The sequence below is a fragment of the Trematomus bernacchii genome, unplaced genomic scaffold (assembly GCF_902827165.1).
Source record: "Trematomus bernacchii unplaced genomic scaffold, fTreBer1.1, whole genome shotgun sequence".
Lineage (NCBI taxonomy): Eukaryota > Metazoa > Chordata > Actinopteri > Perciformes > Nototheniidae > Trematomus > Trematomus bernacchii.
The window spans coordinates 1,674,242-1,696,579 of NW_022987574.1; the positions used below are offsets into that span (position 1 = coordinate 1,674,242).

The 22,338-nt window shown below is 38.8% G+C and overlaps 1 protein-coding gene across 1 annotated transcript in view; it reads left to right on the plus strand.

Moving 5' to 3' along the window:
• Positions 1 to 21,576, plus strand: part of vstm2a (V-set and transmembrane domain containing 2A) — a 69,802-nt gene extending 48,226 nt beyond the window's left edge. The window contains exons 3-5 of the mRNA XM_034126722.1: positions 2,340 to 2,390; positions 3,941 to 4,274; positions 18,669 to 21,576. Coding sequence (XP_033982613.1) covers positions 2,340 to 2,390; positions 3,941 to 4,274; positions 18,669 to 18,745 — 462 coding nt within the window. The 3' untranslated portion in view covers positions 18,746 to 21,576. The remainder of the gene's footprint in view (positions 1 to 2,339; positions 2,391 to 3,940; positions 4,275 to 18,668) is intronic.
• The last annotated feature ends 762 nt before the right edge of the window (positions 21,577 to 22,338 follow it).

The following is a 22,338-nucleotide window of genomic DNA, read 5'->3' on the forward strand; positions in this document are numbered from 1 at the left end:
ACAATGTGTGTAATGTCAACCATCCATGCAATTATGTAACCCTGGTGAGCCTTGAGGCACAGAGAGATCCGTAGCAGCTATAAAATAAAGAAGAATACATCATTAAACATAGATCTATGTCTGGAAGGGGCTTGTTGTAGTTAACATGTTTTTATAAATTGGTAATTTTGCTCACAAGAATAAAAAACTTTTTTTAAATGTGTTATCAACCCATGTTTACAGAATGTATGCCCAGTGCAACAATGGTGGAGTAACTTATTCATAATAATAACATCAGTCTCACCATAAGCAGTTGTCAACAGATACAATTTGTATTTGTTTATTTTAAACATGTTTGAAATGATATTAGCGACTGATGGCATCGGTTGTTTGTTGCCAAGGGACACATACTTGTAGGTATTTTGAGAAGAAGAGGAATGGCAATTCTTCCTACTATCTCTAGGCTGTACTAGGTTTTCTCCATTGTCTCCTTTTTTAGCCTTTTCAAACTGCATTGCAAAACTGCAAAAACAGACATTAAATATCAAGGTGAACACTGAAATTTCAAATTAAAACAAAGCATTAAAACCATAAATGTATTTTATTAATTACCGCAGACACTAGAAACAAAATGAATCCAGCCATGTTGTGATGAAAATGTATTCCAGGATTTCTGGAAATAAATGTCATGAGAAGCAATTAAACTTTTGACCATCTTCTTTGTAACGGTGACGATTTTTTCATGAACACAACAGCCACTATGTGTAGACCAGAGTGGAGCGTCTGTCCTCGAGTGGAACTCTAACTTTATCCACCCCAGGTGACATATATAGACTGCACACCCAGCCCATATAACCACTGTGAAGTTTGTAACAGAGGAGGCTGTAATTGATGACTTGAAACTGCAGCACCAAGACATGAGGACAATTAATCCTGCCTAACCCTTAAAGACGTCTCCTTGATACAATAGAGGATGCCAGGTCCATCTGCGGAGTCAAGATGTAAGAGTCATGCATACATGCAGACAGGGAAAGCTATGGCTCCTAATTCTGCTCATTAATCACCTGTCTGCCGAACATCCTCCAGAGAAAAACGTCCGGTTCCTCGGAGGTAATTACAGCACTTGAAGGAACGCTCTCTGCTGCAAATGCTCATAAGTAGCCACCTTATTCCTCTCCTACCCTGCCTTCTCTGTCTCATCCATGTCCTCTGGAGAAACGTCCTCCTCCTCCTCTCAAGCCTTTTCTGCTGCACCGCTCTTGCTCCTCTTTAGCTATGTAGTCAGCAGACTTTTCTTTTCCTGGGCACACATCCATTTGGCATCCGATGTGAGATAAATAAATTATAGCCTCTAAAATCAATGCCCAGTACATGATGTAGGCTGTAGGCTTAGTGCTTGCCACCGGGCTAGAATTATGCCACTGGGACTTGAACAGGGGCATTTCTTGAGCCCTTTCCGTCGCAGAGACTAATTGAGGTTATGAGGCATCATTTGTCTTAAAAAGCAAAGCAAATCAGTTCAATCAGGAGAGACTTCATTTTGTTTAAAGAACATTTATTGACACATGTCATATGATAAATGTTAAGTCTTTGGCGATTAGACCCCGATCCTGAAATCGTATATCTAATTGGGGAAATGCAGCCGTGAGCATATAGGGAACCCCCCGGGGTCTAGACACTGGTGATGATGCTGAAGATCTGGATTTGATGAAAGGAGGTGGATGGGGAGGAGACGGGCGGCAGCATGAAAACCTGAAATCACAGCTGACTGCAGGAGAGAGGAGAACCATTTTAAAGTTTGGCTGCAGCACGGTGATTGGCTGCTGGAGAATGAGGTGAATGTAATAGGTTATAGACAACGCCCGTGATGAGCTGATTATATGCAGCTGTGGAGTGAATGTATATATACCCAGTCTTCCTGAAAGAACTTGCGCTGAGCTTCATTTTGTCATACAGCATCCTGGTCTGAACCTGTTTGTTCCTCTTGAATCACTGCGGCGTCTGGAAACGATCTTACATTTCTCTACAGAACCACTCAAATAATCTAAAAATAAATCAAAAACAGAAGCAGAGCAACATCTTTGTGCATTTATTTTTAAAAGCTGAACAGTACCAATGCAATCACTCAGTCTGTAAACCGTGTGTTGAAGTTGGCATGAAAGATTTATACTGTTACTGTCAGCGCATGGGTGATGTCTTTTTTTAAAGTTGTTGTAGTAATCTTGTAGATGGTTTTAGGGATTATGACACTAGACTTGCATATCATATATATTTCAATGTGTCCTCAACAGCAGAAACTAAACAGGAAATGATCTCTGCTAATGCTCTCTTTCTTGTTCTTTTGTTTTCTGTGTTCCCAGGTGGAGATGACACAAGAGCCTGATCCTGATGACGAGGGGACAAAAATAAGTGTAAGTTAAAGAATACGTCATGTATCCCTGGTTGCAACCTAGTGCTTATCGAATGTATGCCATAATGACGCAAGTTGGAAGCATATCATTTCAAGCAAACACAACGGCAGCTGATTTCACCCTGAATAATACACCTTCAACCGGAGAAAGGAGCTAATCATTGAAATCAGTGGCAGCATATTATTACTGTCAGAGTGCTTCCCTTCCTGTGTTCATGCCCCAGCAACCGTTCTGCCCCTTTTTTTTCTGCCACTGTGTATGTGCATTCTGTGCCTAGTGCAACACACACAACACTTCCTCCCAATGAGTTATGATAACATTTTAAAGTAATGGAATGGATACAGGAACATCTGTTAGTTGTTCAGTAGGAATTGGAAAATGTAACTGCATTCCTGGTTTGCAATAATTAACTTGGTAAAGATTTTTTTTTGTTGAAAAAAATGAAATCATGACTTGAGGCACTAACAGCATGTGTTCACTATTAAACCGAAACTACAATCTTTCTCTTACCCTACATTTGCTCTTTTTTGTCTAACGGCACCCAGTCTCCAGCATCGAACTGCTGTGCTTTGTCCACTTGCTGTTTACCTTAATAGCCTTTTTACGACCTCTGTAAAAATTGTAGAATGTAGCAATATGTGAACTGGGAAAAAAGCAAAAAGGTATCTATAGACGTATTTTCTCTTATATTTATTTAGTATATGTGAACTTCCAGTTAAATTGCTCTGATTAACATGCATGTTATAGACAGTTCTCGCTGCTGTTCTTTGTCCTGTACAGGGCACTATGGAGGGTTGTGGATTGCAGACTTGCTCACAAATCAAAATGTAGCAGCTAGAGTTAAATGCTTATGAGTTTTTAACTGTAAAACATTTAATATAATACCTGAGGAAGTTATTTAACAAGCTTTAACTTTGCAATCATTGCCTGATTAGTTATAAATATGTTATGTTATGTACAAATATTTTAAATGGGAAACCAGGTTTTCAGGGTTGCACAAATGTACTCACTTGATTCACCGAATGTATAAACATTTCTACATCCCCTAAAAACGAAAAGATATCATTTAATTAAATCATTTAAATTAACATTGCAAATCGTTATTAATTGCTTAACTGCAGCTCTGTGATCACTTTCTTTTTTGTCAAATAATGCCAAAAAATCTAACCATTTGATTGACATTGACATTGATTTATCAATCAAGATTCAACTGAGAGTTATTTATCAGTTTAATCTTGAGAAAATGTATTTTATTTAATTACATTTTGTTGCCCAATTCAAGACCCAAACAGATTTTGTTGGATAAAAGATGGATACCTTTATTATGCTTATTGCACACAGTAGAGAACCTCTATTTAAACCGTAGCCGTATCACCTAGCAATATAATTGAACCTGCAATTATCGATGACACAAAAGATTGCCTATTGTGTTTGCATCCAGATGTCAAAGGTCCAATGCTCATGTAGCATATTGAAGAATTAAGTGGGATGATGTGTGAGGAAAATATTGTGGTGTTCCATAACTGTTCCTCTTTGAATCACTCTAACAGACAGTGAAAGTCCAGGGCAACGACATCTCACACAAGCTGCAAATCTCCAGAGTCAGCAAGAATGACGACGGACTGTATGAGTGCCGGGTGACACGAGCTAACTACGTGGAGGTTGTGGATTACAAAGCCAAAGCCTGGCTGAAGGTCAACGCCACGGCCAGGCCACGACGACCTCTGCTGCCTCCCAAGAAAAGCTCCCCGCTGCACCTGACAGACAAGAAGCCGAGAAAGTCCAGCTCATCTCCGGGCCAGGACATGAGTTCAGACCAGAGAGTGGCCTCAACCTCCACCTCCCACACATCCTCCAACACAGCTCAACACAACCCCGCCTCAGGTAAATAGATATAGAGGGTTATATAACAAGAGCACAGTAGAACAAAACAAAAAAGTAATGTAGTCAGATGTTTTACCACCAGCATAAAGACTGCAACATGTCCGATGAGCTCCAGAAGCTTGTGAGTCACCTGCATGGAAATGGGTGTATGGTGGAGAAAACCTAACAACCAACAACAGACCTCAGCATGCATTTATACAGCAGTCAAGTGCAAAGGGGCCTTTTCAGAAAACAGACCATCTGGCCACACTGAACTGACATAGTGCAGGTGTTGCAGAACAAAATGTGATTTGAGAGCCAGAATTCACAGAATTTGGCCAAGTACTTGATGAGTCTTTTGTAATAATTAATAACCCTATCAGCATCCATGAAAGGCACATTTTGGAGTTACTATTGGTCACAACTGGCACCATGTAGAAGGAATGTATTATCTCCTGCCAATTCAAAGAGGTGATAGTCTTCCTGCCAAGATGGTATGGTTTTATGGTGGTTGTGTACTGGACTTGAATAATTGAATTCTGAAAGCCTAAGTAGGCTGTCATTTGACTGGTTGCACATTAAAAATGTCATTAACAAATGTCAAGGGTTAATTTGTTTGAACTCTGAGTGAAGCTTCAAGGGCCTAAGGTGGACTGTCACATTTAAAAAATCGGTTTGGAGTACAGCCAGACATTATCGTTGTGATTTCATCCATTTGACCATGAATGCAATTTGAACTTGTCATTTTCTGAAAAGCTAGACAAGCAGCGACTAATATGTGTCCATGTATTTTAATAGTGTTGGCAGTTCAAGATTGTAAATGTCAATATCATTAACAACCTTTAGCATACAAAAAATAAAAGAAATGAAAAAAAAGGCTTTAGGATATCAATGTCATCACTGTAATGGGGCTCTTGCTGGTTAGGAATGTAGACAACAATATGGGGCGTCTAGTCAGGACATGGGAGGCAGGGATCTCCTTTTAAGGTTTATTATTAACTGCATAAGAAATAGGTTATGGATGCACATGCACTCAGTAGAAACAGTATTGTTGAAATGTGTGTGGTTCTAAAGGAAGGAAACAAACATCACCATTAACTAACATTAAATCTAGCAACTCTCCACAATTATAAGCACAGCTACTTATGCATGCATGGATAGAGGCTGCCACTCCATACAAACTTTCAACTAAATTACGTCAACAGCGAATAAACCTATGACTACAATTTTGAACAGAAACGACTATTTTTTAATTGCAAACACATCACTTACTTATGGTCAAGAAGGCACACGAACAAAAACGGGAACTTTACTGTTTCACAGAAATGTGAGATTGAACTGCCAGCTGCTTTCTACGCACCAGCGGACTAGAATTCGAAGGGGGTGTGGCCTAGCTACAGATTTAATGTCTCTGCTCATGCTTCTTCAAGTTAGGTGAAATATTTGTACACCTTTAACACTTGTGGTATCAAGTCGCATCTCATAGCAGCAATGCGGAAGATGAAACTGGCCTGTAGAGCTCAAAGGGAGAAAAAGTGCATTTGGCTTTATCAATGCATACCACAATGCGTCATCACAGCCTGTCGTTTTATGTTATCTTATTTGGAGTGTTGGAATTCTCTTTATTGAGGGAACAGTTTCAAGTCAATTGCCTGTCTCTAGCATGCCCAAAATGTTGCTGCTTGGCCCACTCACTAATTCTAGGAGATAAAAATACAATGTATCCTTTCATGTGTCTGTTTGCAGGCTACTCATGTGCTGTGAAATTGATTTTAATACTTTACTGTTACTGTTAAGGCACTACTCGGTCAGGCTCCCAGCTATATTTTGAATTTTTTATACTTTATAAGCAGCTTCTGAGATCCTCAGGCAGGAATCCTCTGGTGCTTCTTGAAACTCAACGTATTAACTTGGGTATTGTTGCTGCAGGCTCTTCAGCTCTAGGACTCCCTGCCTGAGCACGCTAGTAAAAATCAGTAGCAACTTTTTGGGGTTATTTTTCACATTTATTTGTTTCGTTTCTCAATGCGCGTTAATTATCTTTGTAATTTGTTTAAAACTTTGCGTGGGTAAATCTTGAACATGACCGTATTGGCGGCACGACACATTTTGACCTGAACCAAGAATACTAAAAAATAATGGGCAAAAAGAAAAAAGCAAGATTTTGTACAAGATTGTCTGTCTTTTCTGCTCACTATAACTAACATCATTAGAAAAATGTGATGGATGCTATAACTGCTAAAAACACACTGACTGTAAGTTGTCTTTTTTTTCATTGAATTTGAACAAATGAAATTGTGGGATTTACTGTCCTGTCTGTTATTAGATTCAGCAGGTTGCAAGTAATATCAATGTATTCTTGTCTTTCATAGAGCCAATAAGGCTGAAATCCTTCCTAAGACGTGTGTGGTGTAATACCTATTGAGTTGTCTCAGTGAGTGCAAACATCATCAGCCTTTGCAAGAAATGGAAAACGTGCACACCAAGCAAGTGAAGGATAATTTAATTTCATTATTGGTAAAGGTCAGTGTTCCCAGTGGAGTTCTTTGTCAAACATGAAGATACTTTATCTATTTAAAGAATGCCCTCTCTTTAAAAAGGAATCATTCACAGCGAAGAATTTTAAAATGCAGTCACATTTCGAAGAAATTACTTAGAATTATTTGTGTGAGATGAAATCATTGCCATCATTTATTTTTATTAATTTGCTCCCCGGGTGGATAGCGTTACTGCAACAACATAAATGTGTGAACATGTAATGATACTGCTGATTGGCCACGTTAATTATAACTAATTATCATTTGGAAGACATTTTCCAATATTATTTAAGTTGGCCACCGGCATTAACAATAAAATGTATACAGAAGTTTCCATGTTGACCTCCAAGGAATTATGGACATTAAGTTCTAATGTGCTGTATAACATCAGTTCAAATTGCTCTAATTAGCTAAAAAAAAAAATGTGCTCCCTCATTCATAACCATTGTTAAAAAGTGATTCTCTCTAAATTGAATCTCAGAAGGATTAAGTACGTAATTGTAGCAGTTTGAAGACTAAAAACTCTTGTGCAAACTTTTCAAAGTCTTTCGAATAACAACTTTGACCGTGTTTACTGCTTACCTTTCAAAGCTCAATCAATCAGATGACAGCTGAATGAAGAGCTGCAAGCTAAAAGAAGAGGTAGCCAAAGAAACAAAACTTAAAGGGGACCTATCATGCAAAATGCACTTTTGTACGTCTTTTATACATGAATATGTGTCCCCGGTGTTCCAGGGAACTCACCAAGTGTCAGAAAACACAACCCTTTCTCTTTTCCTCCATACCCAAATCTCTAAAAACGGAGCTGCAACGGATCTGATACAGATTTGAATTGTTCTGACGTCAGAAAAGGGGTGCTCCGCCTATATGGGCAACTCTCCACCTATCAGGGGAATGGGGGGTTGGGCCACGGCCACGGCCATTGCCGCTCGAAAGCGCAGGAGACGCTGTAGTACATATGCCAGGCCTGTAAGTGGCGCTGTAGTCTGCCACTAAAGCAGCGAAGAAGACTTCCTGCGCATGGTTGCCATGGTTGCCCTTCTGTTTATTCTCCGCTGTGGACTCTCTGGCTCTTTTTCTCCCTCCCCGAGGCAAGCGTTTGCTCCTGCTGCTGTAATTAAATGCAATCCCTCCCTCGCTGTAATTCTCTCTCGGTAGTCCACCAGCAGATGACAAACACCCACCTCTCCGCCTCTTCCAAGGGACGAGGGGACCGTGTGGCAGAGTTTCAGTTAGATTTTTTTTATATAATCATATACGAATAAAACACGGAGGACGGAGCCTCTCTTTTCCTCCCCCTCTTCTGAGAGCCCAGCAGCTGATCTCAAAGCACGCTCCCCTCTCCTGCAGGGGGGCGTGGTCAGCTGCAGCTCATTTGCATTAAAGCTACGTCACAGAATCAGCCCCTGCAAAAACAGGGCTGGAAAAGAGCAAATAGAGCGAAATGAGGCATGGCTAAAATGCATGATCTGTTTGGTATTTTGAAAAAAAAACTTCACAGACATGTGAAGCCAGATATAAAGCTACAATATATTTTTCAAATATAGCATGATAGGTCCACTTTAAATAGCTGTTTTCACCATAAGGCTCTGTGCCCAACCTTAAAGTTAGGAAAGAACAAGTCGCGTATCATGCGTCAATGCAGCTTTAATGTTCTTAATTAAAGCATTTTCTAATCTGGTGCCAACATGGTTAGGGATTTTTCTAAAGCTTTATGGTTTAGGATAAATTATGACTTATTATTAACCATTTTACCTGTTAGTATACAAAGAGTAGTAGCTGGGCTCATATTCTGTTACTTTGTACACCTCTGCAGCCACTCTGACAACATACTTAAGAGATTTTTTTAGTATAACAATTTTGCACAAATTCTACCATTGGTACTGAAAGAGATTGTTCAAACATGAACAACTTATTGTGGCCATGATAATAAATAATCAATGCTTCTAGAAAGGATGGTATCATACCCCCCTCAGTAAGAACCATAGACTGTGGTAAGAACCTTACACTAAGATATCTAATCACAAACAAAAAAGTTTGGACCAAATCAACTAAACTAAATGCAACTGCATTTTCACACTAGCTTGAAATGACATAGTTGTAGCAATAAAACATAATTTACCCATAATGTGTATTACCATATATGAAATGTAATGTGCAAGCAGTTGAAATAATGGCCTTTGCAGATTGCCATATTTACTTTCTTGTATCTTCATATTTAACTTGTAACTGTTTAGGGTCCTGATCAGGCAGCCTACCATTAGGTGGTTCAGTGGGAATTGTCTCTCATTACCTTTTGGCTTTATTTGAATTTCTGACTATCAAACTTTGTTACAACAGTCCTGCTCCTCTTCATCTTTAAATGTCAATCATTTTCTACCTGGTCAGATAGTTCAAACACTGAGTGGGCCCTGCTCTGGGTTCTGATACCCCTCTGCACCCTGAAGCAAAACATAGAAAGATATTACTTGCCGCTGAATGGAGGTAAAAAGTTGAATAATCCTGCAGAGTCAGAGATTATGAGGCAGCCAAATTATGCTGACAACTGTGTTGCTGTGTGCGGTGTGTCTGACACTGATAAATGCCTCTCCGGAGGCTCACAGAGGTGTTACGGCTGAGGGCGACAGAGTTCTATTACTGGTTTGAAGAAGATGAGCAACAATAGGTAAATTGGCTGAGATTAAATTAAACCTGGGAGAGTGCAGATATTTTCCTTTTCCGCATTGCTGCATGAGTAAACAATGAGGCACTTTCCAGATGGAGGGAATGTGACTGTGACTGGTGAAGCAGTTGCAGCAATAGCAGCAGCCGTAGCAGAGTGGTCTGTTCACAGCTACTTCCCACCAGTGTGTCAGATGTTGTTAGATCACAGCTCGGCCTCCATCGTTTCTGGCAGTGTTTTTCTCTCAAAGCTCAGAGGTGACCAGAACTGAATGGGTTTAAAAAGAAAAGAAGGAAAAAATGTCCCCTAAGCCAGACTTGTCCTCACCCCTGAGGCCAGCCTGGTTACTGAATGAAGAAAAAACAAATATGGACTCAGCTTATTGCATAAGCATTCATGCAGCAACAACACTGACCTTGTTTTTTTTAAAACCACCATATTTTTAAAACTGCATCAACTGCATATGTCTAAGGAAAGATTACGAATGAGTCATTGCTTCAGTAGGTGGTTAAGAACCACCGGACTGCTGTTCGTGACTTAATTTCAATTGCTCAATCAATTGCACGCAATGTCATTGTGTCATTTCAAGTTTGTGTAAATGCTTTTCCTCCCTCACTAAAAATGTTTTTCTGTGCCTGTAAATCTGGCTAATGTAAGTGAACGCTCAGTGGGGAAAAGTGTGAGACCTAATTAACCATATTTGTGGCTAAACGTCTGCACCAGTGGCTCTTTGTGTCCTCATACTGAAGACTTCTAGGGATACATCCACAACAAAGCATTTGTTTATTTTTAAGGCTTTGCCGACCACATTTAAGCATCTGTTAATGGACTTAAAACAGAAGCTTTTCCTTACGCACAACTTTAGTACAGTTAACAAAGAACGTGTAAAGGTACAAGTAATAATTACTGCTCTCCAGTATGACAGGAACTTCCAGCCTCCTGGCAGAGCTACAACCAGTGAGACGCATGTCTATATTTCGACTATATTTCTTTATCCATTGTGCAGTGAAACTTTGATTTGTAAGAGTAACAGAGGAGGGAGCAGTTGAGAGAGAACGAGAAGAGAAAGCAAAAGTAGCAGCCTTTAACTTCAACAGAAAATAATATTTTATCAGGCAAATGTATTTTTTTGCATGTAAGAGTAAGATATATTGATATTTAAAGTATCAGACACATTCTTTTATCATGAAAGTTCAACAAAACTAAAAAAATTCTACTTTTACTAAGCAACCTATTGCAGAGTAAACAATTGTCCTCTCTACATCAGGAAGCGCATGCCCTGTGTTGTCATATGTGATGTCATATGGGCATTCGGGCATGTTAGTACTGTATGGACAGAGATTGTTAAACAAACACATGTGTGTACGACCATTTTTCATTTTAGAGTGGCGTTTTCAAAGCAAAAATAAATGAAGATTGGTAATTTATTTTCTACTTATTTGTTTGTAAGGTAAATGCATATTTACCTTTATATATGTATATGGTGAGAATCAATATGGAGAAGAAGCAAGCAACAGAAAAACAAAACATAAGAAAAAATCAACTCAATTGGTAGAAGCAGTTTTTTTTTTGGGAGGAAATAGTGATACTGAAACAGACAGGAATATAGCCACATTAAGCCCTAATCAGCTGCTTGTTCCTCAGTCAGTTATGGCTTGTAAAATGGTTGCAGTAATGTCAGATAAAACACACAAAACTGCTGGAGTGATCTTTTCAAGCATAGTGGATGGTAATTTTGGAGCATTTGCATTACCCAACAGACTGTGTTATCATGTTTAGCCTGATCCACAGATGAACAGTCAAGCTGCACGGTAATGACATACAGTTGTATTTAACCAGTCAGTCATCCAAAAATCCAGGGCATGGCTTAGGCAGCCAGACAGTCAGAAAGATAGTGTATCATTCAACAGGCAAATCATACAGCTGGTTTTATAACAGAGCCGCCATTCAAGTACGCAAGTAAGTCAAAGAGACAGTCAGCTAGCCAGTCAGCCAGCCAGGGATCAGCCAGAATAGATGGAGCTGGCACTAAGCCAGTTTGAGCTCCCTGTGGAGGTGCTGTGGTGATTCACCTCTCTGCCTCACTGAACCTGACTGCCTCGCTGGCCTAGAATTGATATTCAACATCACCATTTCACCAAGCCAAAAACATTTTGGCAAAATGTAGAGTGTTGTGTAAGGTTAAGTAGGACAAAATGAAGAGTATTCAGTGTGGGTTTATTCTATCCCAGCATGTACAGAGAAAGCCCGAATATGTTTCTACCAGCTCAGACACTCCAATTATGCCTTTGGAAAAGTCAGTTTGCAGTCCCTCACACTGTGGAGGAAAGCTGGGAAATTACATGCAAAAAATGCAAACTCAAAGAGACATGTGCAGTTTTAAACCCTCGGATATTTGGAAGCCAGACTCCCCCAAAGATATGCCATGGACACTTTTTCCCTTAGCAAGAATTCAGATGTAAATGTATCTGTAATGGCTTGTAAAGAATAGGACACAGTGACCTTGTCAACCACATTTGACAAGACATGGGTGGAGTAGCTTTTAGCCACAGTGATGGATAGATAAAATAATACCACTACTTCCCACAAAGGTACTTTGTTTGTGTTTTCAGCTTTTTGTATTCTTTCTTTGCTCAGCAAATAAAATGCCTGGTAGGTTAAAAAAACAGCAATAATTCATAAATGATTTTCCTTTATTGTTTTCTTAAAATAGCACAGGAACAGGAGGTACTTTTACCTTATGTCTATGACGAGTGCTAGTTCAAGTATAGAAATTGAAGGATACATACTGTGTAAGATGAAAGGGAGAGCTGCATGCAGGTCTTCTAGAAGAGCCATTAGTTACTTAGTTGTGCTTGCTCACCAATCAAAGTTGAAGCGGGAGCATGAAACACAGCTCACCAAGACAATTAAGGTACTTGGAAACTCTTAGTGCCTGATTACTGAAACAATTGTGTGACTCATCTCGAAGCATAACTCATTTTGGCAAAATGTAGAGTGTTGTGTAAGGTTAAGTAGGACAACATGAAGAGTATTCAGTGTGGGTTTATTCTATCCCAGCATGTACAGAGAAAGCCCGAATATGTTTCTACCAGCTCAAACACTCCAATTATGCCTTTGGAAAAGTCAGTTTGCAGTCCCTCACACTATGGAGGAAAGCTGGGAAATGACATGCAAAAAATGCAAACTCAAAGAGACATGTGCAGTTTTAAACCCTCGGATATTTGGAAGTCAGACTCCCCCAAAGATATGCCATGGACACTTTTTCCCTTAGCAAGAATTCAGATGTAAATGTATCAGTAATGGCTTGTAAAGAATAGGACACAGTGACCTTGTCAACCACATTTGACAAGACATGGGTGGAGTAGCTTTTAGCCACAGTGATGGATAGATAAAATAATACCACTACTTCCCACAAAGGTACTTTGTTTGTGTTTTCAGCTTTTTGTATTCTTTCTTTGCTCAGCAAATAAAATGCATGGTTGGTTAAAAAAACAGCAATAATTCATAAATGATTTTCCTTTATTGTTTTCTTAAAATAGCACAGGAACAGGAGGTACTTTTACCTTATGTCTATGACGAGTGCTAGTTCAAGTATAGAAATTGAGGGATACATACTGTGTAAGATGAAAGGGAGAGCTGCATGCAGGTCTTCCAGAAGAGCCATTAGTTACTTAGTTGTGCTTGCTCACCAATCAAAGTTGAAGCGGGAGCATGAAACACAGCTCACCAAGACAATTAAGGTACTTGGAAACTCTTAGTGCCTGATTACTGAAACAATTGTGTGACTCATCTCGAAGCATAACTCAGTCACACAGACATGTGACATAGAAAATACATTTCAATACATTTGCATAAAATGGTAATTAAAAGACAATACTAATAACTCCTGTGATTTTTTCCAGCAAAGATACAGAACATTTTTGTCATTCTACATGTATTTATTTTTACACTGTTTTTACAAACTGAAAAAAATTGTTGGCAAATACCAAAGAAACAAATTCAACAGCTAATCAATAATGTATGAATAACAATATTCCTGCTGTTTTTTATGTTGATCTCTAGATTCTAGAGCAGGGCTCTCCAACACGTTGATCGCGAGCTACCGGTAGCTCGCGGGCAGCTTTTCAGTAGCTCGCCGCTCGATTATCGATTATAGCGTATGGTTGCTTATTGATTTTTCGGCCGCGGCTGGACAATAAGGTTTTTTTATTTTAGAATTTTTTCTGTCACACGAATATCAAATGGTCGGTGACGCAGAGATCAAGGAACAGACGTGACAGCAGCACAGCGACAACACACACGGAGCAGTCTGCTTTCTCCACCAGCACCAGTCCAGAACCAACAGCAGAATGACCCGCTCTGAATCAGGCCCTGTCGCTGCGGCTCAGAGACACACAGGGAGGGATTTGTGTTTTTTGAAAAACACTCGTTATCGTCATGTCAGGTTTTTGGTGGATTTAATCAAGTCTTGGATTGCAGAGTATGAATGTCCTCTTGCTATTTTCAGTTGATAAATACTTGTGTAAAGTTTGTGAAGGCAGGAGGAAAAAAGCTTCTGCGATCACCGTCTCCTCTCCGTTCCTCCAAACCCCGCCCCCTCCCTGAAAATAATGAGTGACAGGCTGATAGTGACCCGATAGAAACTTTATTATTCACTTCACTAGCAAGAACCACGCCACAACAGTGTGATGTTTGTACGTTTATTGAAGTAACATGTGAAGGATATGAGGGGGGTGAAGAGGTGATCTGGGAGGACGAGCTATGGTCCGTGCAGTGGGAGACTCAGAGTGGGGGTTCCGTCTCCGGCATGAACTGCGTGGGCTGATTACGGTCCCCCAGACGATACCTGGAGTTTAATGTTAGTATACGCAGTATATAGATATGCACCGTTTAGATATAAATGGTGATGGGCAGAGGATGTTTATGGGTAGAAGGGTGAGGGAGGGTGAGTTGAAAGATGAGACAAGCGGTTGCCGGAAGCTTTTGCCGGATATAAATAGGGGTGGCCGTGGTTTGAGGCGGAGTTTTAGGCGTGGCCATGCTCCTGAACCTATGTTAACATTTTAACCTCATTTAATCACTGATTGAGATATGATGAAGCTAACTTAATCTCATACATTCATGGGATTTATGTAACAGTAAGACAGAGAATGTAAGTGTTCACCCACATGCACTATTTTTGTTTTTATAATGCTGTTGTAAATACTCCTGTTGTCTGCTGTGTTCAGACTTAAGTCATGTGTGTGATGCCACATTCAAGACATTCAGTGTCTTTTTTTTAACAGAAGACCGTAGCTAGAAGCTGCAGCTAGACTGCAGAAGTATTAGTTTTTTGTTTTTGAGGATGGAACCATTTTCACACACAGATATAGGGAGGCTAGACCTATACAATTGATTTATTATGGTTTATAATTTAATGTCAAGACGAAGAAGAAGAAGAAAAAGATGGCTGAACAACTGTTCAGTGTCAATCCTGTGGAGATCTCCAAAATAATGTTCAGCTTAAGTCTCAGCAAAACTCACAACATTTCTGGAGCCTTGTAGACCCAGAAAACTATAGAACATTCACCAAGCAGCACTGAAAATGTCTGCTTTATTTGGTTCTGTTCTACATACCTTTGTGAAGCAGCTTTTTCTGACATGAATGTCATGAAATCTAAATACAGAACAATACTGACTGATGAACATTTAAATGACTCTATTAGAGTGAACCTAAGTGGGTCCAGCATACACCTGTATGGTGGACTGCATGCAGTGCCATTCATCTCACTAACAAAAGAGTGAAATGCTTGTAAGGTGGTGATTAAGGACATTTATGTGAATTTTCAGTGATGTGCTTATTATGTGGGCCATAATAATATGTGAGAAATCTTCGTTTTCTTGGACCTTGATGTGAAGTTAAGATTTTTGATAAGCTTTAGGTATTGCAATTTCACACGTGTACAAAAGTATAGCTTAATTCAACTGATGAGGGCTATGTGAATAAATGTAAGCGATGTGATGCAAGTAGCTCTTGGCCACTTTCATTTTTTGAAAGTAGCTCTCAGATGAAGAAAGGTTGGAGACCCCTGTTCTAGAGGGAGTGAAGCACTACTTAGAGTTGCTTCAATGCTTTTTGAAGATACATCTGTAGGATGTCAAATCTGACACAAAGAAATGACCCAGCACAGCAGTGCAACATGCAGTGACCCATCATGTTATTCCCAGAAGGATATCAGTATGGCCCAGCACTGGCCCTGCTTTTACTAGATGTTTCTTGAGAGAAATAGATGGTTATATGTGTTGTTGTTGTTCCAGGAAATGATTCCTTTATATCCAGGTTAGATCCAAGTATATGATAAGATACTACTATTCCATGTCAGCCACCCCGATAACGCATCACATATTGCTTCAAGTTGACGTTAGTAAGAGCCAGTCTTACAGCATGCTTTTTGGGAGTTCTCCACAGTACATTACATTTCACAGTATTGCCAACTACAGATAATGTATTAACAGTTTGCATAGGAGAAAATACACAAGAGGACATATTTGCCTGCTTTATTTTAGCAAAGGATTAATATGATGAAATGCAGGCTCTTTCTCAGTGGAGGATATTTTTGCCTCAAGTTCATTTAAAGGTTCCCTGATGCAATCTCCAAACAAAGTGACTCACACAGTAACTGGATAAACATACTGTAGCTCAGTATGGTCAGTGTGGGTAGTGTTAATAGAAGTAAAACAAATAATAAACATGCAGTGATTGGCAGTGTATTTGACCTGACTTGTGTAACAACACAAGTATCTCTATGTACTGTAAACTAAATAAAAATACATCAATTTAAAATACATGAATTGAAATGACTTCACTGTGGCTGAAAACACTGGTCAAAAGAAGTCAATTCTGTAATGCATAACTGATAGATATGGTTCAGCCGTTACACATGGCTATGAGTACAATAAACTTTTGATGAACTCGGTGAAGCAAAAGTGTCAACATGTGCCGGATTCAGGTGTTTAGCCTTAATAATAATTAGCCCAGTGCCACTTAATCAAAAAGGTTAGCTGCTTAAAAATGATGAAACCAAATACAGAAAACACGTTTGTTTATATTCAGACATGTTGTTCACAGATTCTATAAAATGTATCAAATATTTTATAACTTCAGACAATTTTTCAGTTAGAAATCCAGGTGATTGTTGTCTCTACAGTGCTAACATAACCTGTGATTAGCCAAACCAGGAGTACTTTCCACTATGATGTAGTACATTGTTAAGAGAAAGCATGGCTGTGTAGACACCTGTATGTTCAATGCTCAAACATTTAGCAAGGTTTATCCCCAAAAGCCTTTCATCTTCTTTTGTAGATTAGTCATGCAGAGCGGGATAAAGCTTGACTGATGTGGCACAGGTGTTATTTTTACTTTATAATCCAATATTGACACCTGGGGTTTGAAAACCATGTGTGCCTCTTCACTTTGTTGACATAATTTGATTATTCTAGGTACTGTATATGGCTGTGAATTACACATATACATGTACATGTCCACCCGTTCCCTCACAATGTGTCACTCTCCTGGCTCACAATTACATTGGTTAAATACAAATTCAAAATGTGGAAATATACTGTATTAATTAAAGTGCATTAACACAAATAAGAACTGACATCTCCAACATCTTAGCTAAGTAAATGATTGCAAAATATGTGTTTTAGTAAATCAGTGCGTGTCTTTCCATGTATAGCTTTATATACTGTCTCACTGTGTCTTGCTCTGACTCATAGCTGAAGGCTGATTAATTATTCTCTGTGTGAAAGATGTTTTGGCCCAGAGTGATTGCTGCTCCTCTGTGGCACTCCTGTTCTCTCACCTCAAGCCAAATGAGATGTGGTGGGGAGGAATAAAGGGTCAAAGCCTTCCATCTCTCTCCCCTCCCCACTACAATTCCTTTTCCATTCCCCAATCCCCAGCAGCCCAGACAATCCAGGGCTGGGCCGCAAGGTTCAAAACATCCCTAAGGACAATTTTCTCTTACAACCATCACCCCAGTCTGCTACAGGAATCTAGTCAATGTCAATATGATTTAGTGAATATTTCATTTTCTCTTTCCCAAGTTTGGCTTGTTTCACAGGATTACAACTTGGCACTTTAGTTGTTTCTCACATTTCCATCTTTTCAAGCTGCGTAAATCCTTTCTTTCTCTGTATCTGTTGATGCAGAGTAGACTACTTTTTGTCAACAGAATTCTGCTGCATAGGACTGTGTATTTGTTACTTTTTCTCTCATCATTCCAGTTTGATGTCCCTGAGACAGAGGCAAATCAAAGAGTAGGCTGAGGATGCTGTGTTCTAGTTTGCAGTTGTTAGTCTTGTCAGATGCTCAGTAAACAGTCAGAGCTGCCTGCAGTGGTGATAGCAGTTTGTTAGGGCCAAGGCAACAGTAGCTGCCCATGTAAATCATTTTCATAACACTTCAAAGGCTGTTTACTTTGAGGGGGGTTGCATTTGTCGTTTTCTGTGGTTGTTTGGTAAACAAGTTGAATTTATGTAACAATATCAAGTTTAGGTCCACTCATCAAAAGACAATATTGGACCTTGACAGTTTTATATGATTCATATGCCACGTTTTCTTTAAGTCAGGCGGCATTATGTATGTGTTTAAGGAGATTCATATGTAAATAAAGGCATGACCATAATCTCACTGAGAATCAAGCTCATGTGTGTAACACTTTTAAGAACTCAAATGTCCAATGTTCTGTCTTGTGGAGTTGGAAAAACAAAGTCAACAAAGGGAATGAATTAACAATCAAATAATGTTTGGCATTTGGCCACAATTTTCACAATTCTTTTTTATCTTTAAGTATTTTGCAATGTTATTTGTTTGAATCCATGCTCTGCAGCTGAGCAGTGTGCACGGGCTTAATAGGTGACTGCAACCTTATGGAGCAAACTTAATGAAACCATATGGTGTTACATTTGGAATGCAGAGGAGGGTGAAACACAAACAGGCAACCACATGTTAGAGAACACACAAAAGACATATACACAATCTGTTCCACTGCATGACAAAATGTGCTTTTATAATGTGAGTTGGGAATTCCATCAGGGTGTGAAGGTTAAAAACAAGAGCTACAAATTCTGACACAACATTTATGTCCATGTCGTTTAGAGCTACATATAAAAAAAAAGTTATGTTAATTTGTTAATTTGTTTTAATGTTTTTTTCTTTTCTGTTCCTAGGTACAATAATATTATCCAACGGTGGACTGGCTGTCCTCCTCCTGGCATGTGGTCTGGTGAGGGATGCCTTGTTATAATTTGAAGAACTGAAATGGTTTGCACCCTGATCTCGCACCGTCCTTCCCCCATACTCACATATACAGATACAAACACACACAAACGCAAACACACATACACACACAACATGCGGACAGCAAAGTTGGCCCTCATTACCCCGCCACTACTGCTCTTGCACCCAGCACATTGTTATTAGCCACTGTAAACACCAGTCACCTTTAAGCCAGTTGGATTACCTTTTGTACAGATGTCGCCATGGCACCAACGCTCCGGTGTGAAAACGGACTCTGTATCTTGTTGGATAACTCTCATGGAAGACTGACTTTCTTATGGTTTCGCTATTCCAGTCAAATGTGTTCATTGCTCAAAAGTGAACAAGAAAAAAGGAGAATCTATATTTGTGTAATAGATATGATTCTAGATATATATATCTGTTTTATTTTAAAATCCTATCAAATACTGTATGTGCTGTATACATAGCTGAAACTCACCATATTGGCCATGGAACTTCATTGTGAATAGGCACTATGGCCCTCTCAAATAATCAAAAAAAACTAAAGTACATGCTAATTTAGACTGTTGTTAACATTAACCATATGGTTAAAAAGGTTAATTATTTTTCAGCTGTATTGGCCATCTAAATGTTCTAAGCATCATGTTACATCTTGTTAGTGATACATATACCGCTGTGCATGCTTTTTGGACTGAAGGCAAGAGGGAAACAAAATTAAATTGAGCTACACTAGTCATCACTTGGAGTTCCGTATGTCAAATTTAGCTTTTATTGTTTGTGCTAGCTTTGGTGTAAAATAAAAAAATGTCCCTTGTTATTTTAATTTGTATTGCATCCTTAGTAGGAATAAAATGGGTGTCACAATTTATGCGTCATTGAAAATCGCGAAAACGATGATTAATTTTAATTGAACTGTACCATTTTATAAAGGCATGCTTCAGTTGCTTTAGCGCCTCCCTGGTATGTCTCATTATTATAAAGGATAAATAAGTATTTAGCCAATTTTGATCATAGGTATCGCAAGTTTCTATTATTTTAATGCCAGCACACAAACACACACATTTGCAGGTAGATGTCTGAGCCGCTGGAGGACATGAGATGCAGTGCAACACAAGTAAACTCGCTCATCATCAACATTGTATATGACCCAATTTTGGGAGTAATAATTTAGTTTTGTTGAAACTATCTATCTTGTATCTTACAGTAATATATTTTTACCTTTATTTTCAGATGATATGTCATAAAGATTTTTATTCACGCGAAGCATTTATAAGCAAAACGCTTTGACAATCTGACACAAACATCGACAACGATGTTTTTTGGTTTTATATTGGAACAACAGATACAACAGTATAACCTCTAAAATCAATGGGATTCTTTTGTTGTTGTTAACTTTTGAGCAGAAAGGGAAATTGTGCGCCGTCCATCAGAAATGCAGGTGTTCCAATTTGAACTGAAATATTTATGAATAATAGAGTAGTTTACTTATGTCTCAATAATCATACTGTAAGTGAATGTTATCCACCATGAGTATCATTTGGTAAGACCCAGAAGAACATGCTATTTTCTTTGCTTAATTGATGCCCAAAATTGAACTTAAGGTAACATGAAGCATGATTATGTAGTTTCTCATGTGTTGTATAATATAATCTAACATTCATACATGACATAAAAATGTAATTGCCAACGTTTACTGTGCTGTGTGTTTTCAAAAAGCAACATATTCACCTCCCTTTAAGCTTTTGTTCCGCTTTGCAGACAAAGCGAACATCCCCCCTGTATAGTTGTACTGCATTCCTAAAGAACTGTGGAGGGAAACTTGTTGATTCAGCACCATGGTTCAAAGGCTGGCAGTGCTTGTCATGGGAGCAGACCAGAGACATCAGCAGCTTCCAGCCTGGGTATAAGATGTGCTAGTGATTGAGGGCAACCCTGTCTAATCCCTCAAGTTCCAAATAGCTTCAGGGTTGGACAGTTAATCTACCATCACTGTCATATATATCCCACTCTGCTGTGACTGGAAATCGATTGCTGTGTTTTGAAATGAGAACATGTTATGTAATATGATTCATAAAGTTTAGACTGCAGAAAAAAATAAAGCTTATTTTAGTGTAGAATGGGATTTTAATGTTGATTCTATTGGAAATGGAATTGTAAAAGCACTTTGGAGAGTTGGCAGAGTTTGAGCGGACGGTTTGTCCAACCCTCATGTAAAAAGCAACAGATCTGTACAACTTGTAAATGAAATAATCAGCATGTTGACATTTTTTAATCCATTTAAAAAGGCAGAGGCCAGTGATGTTCTGTACTTGTAAAAATGGTGTCATGTACTCATACTCAAGTGCTAACAAGTCCAAAGTGGGTTTTCATCTCTTCAAAATGAACTTGGATAAAATGTATATGACAAAAAAAAATCTATATATATTAGAAATATCTCCTTTTAAAGCTTTCATCCTAATCTAGGGGGCTCATTGACTAAGGGTCCTTGCAACATATCAAATAATAAAGAAGGAGATATTGGAGCGATTATTGATTTGATATTGTGATTGAACTGATGACAAATGTGTCATGAGTGTGGGATGTAATGGAGGCTGGACTGCATACAAGCAACAAAGTCTCTGTTAACAAATAGGGAGAACAGTTCACAATGACGGCAGTTCCTTCATCTGGGCTGTTAATTCAGAAACACAGCTTTTCTCCTTTTCTGTTTTATATGCCACGCTACTCATTCACTCTAGATGTATTTGTTTCTTCTGATGTATTTCATTTCAATGCGGTCCTGTCTGTTTGTTGAGCTGTCAAAAATTCTAATGAATTATAGTTCTCTTTTCTTTGGTATTGTGTGAGGCTTCTGTACTGGAACATTGCAACAGTTTGTATTATAATGACGATATCAGAATAATATTTAAATAAACCATTTTCACAGATGAAATTCAAACACTGAGGGATTCCATCTGTCTCGTTGGTCACACACTGAGCTTTATTGTGAATGAACTGAAAAAAGTGCTGACTACAACAAAAGAGGAGTTACGCATTAGTAAAGCCTAATCACTTTTCATTGGATAGTACTGCTAAATGGTACTCAAAATCAATCTGCATTTCATTTGTGCAGCAACCCCGACACAGAGAAACAGAGGAAATACAGAAATGGATGAGAGTTATTTAAACTCAAAGAGCAAATACTGAAGAAAATGTGTGTGATTGCTGTGTGTATAGCTGCTGATTGGCATGATTTTCTGATGTCTTCATAATCACATGGAAACTGACGGCCCAGGACTCCATTTTATGTGGCCCGCAAGAGCTTGCAAAGAATATAATACCTTTACTATATGGTGACAGGCCACTTTACAGAAGCACGTTGCCCATAAACTACATGTCCCACAATGCATCTAATTTTGTGACATGCGCAATGAAGAGACTTACAAATGATTTGCAATTATATAATATAATACATTATTTTATATATATTATATATTTATATATGTATATTTATATAGTCTTAAAGTTACAGGTCCTTTGAGTGCAACCGTAATACTAATGTGGCCTGCGATGACATTTAGTTTCACACCCCTGGTCTAGGGTATGGATGACATGGGTCAT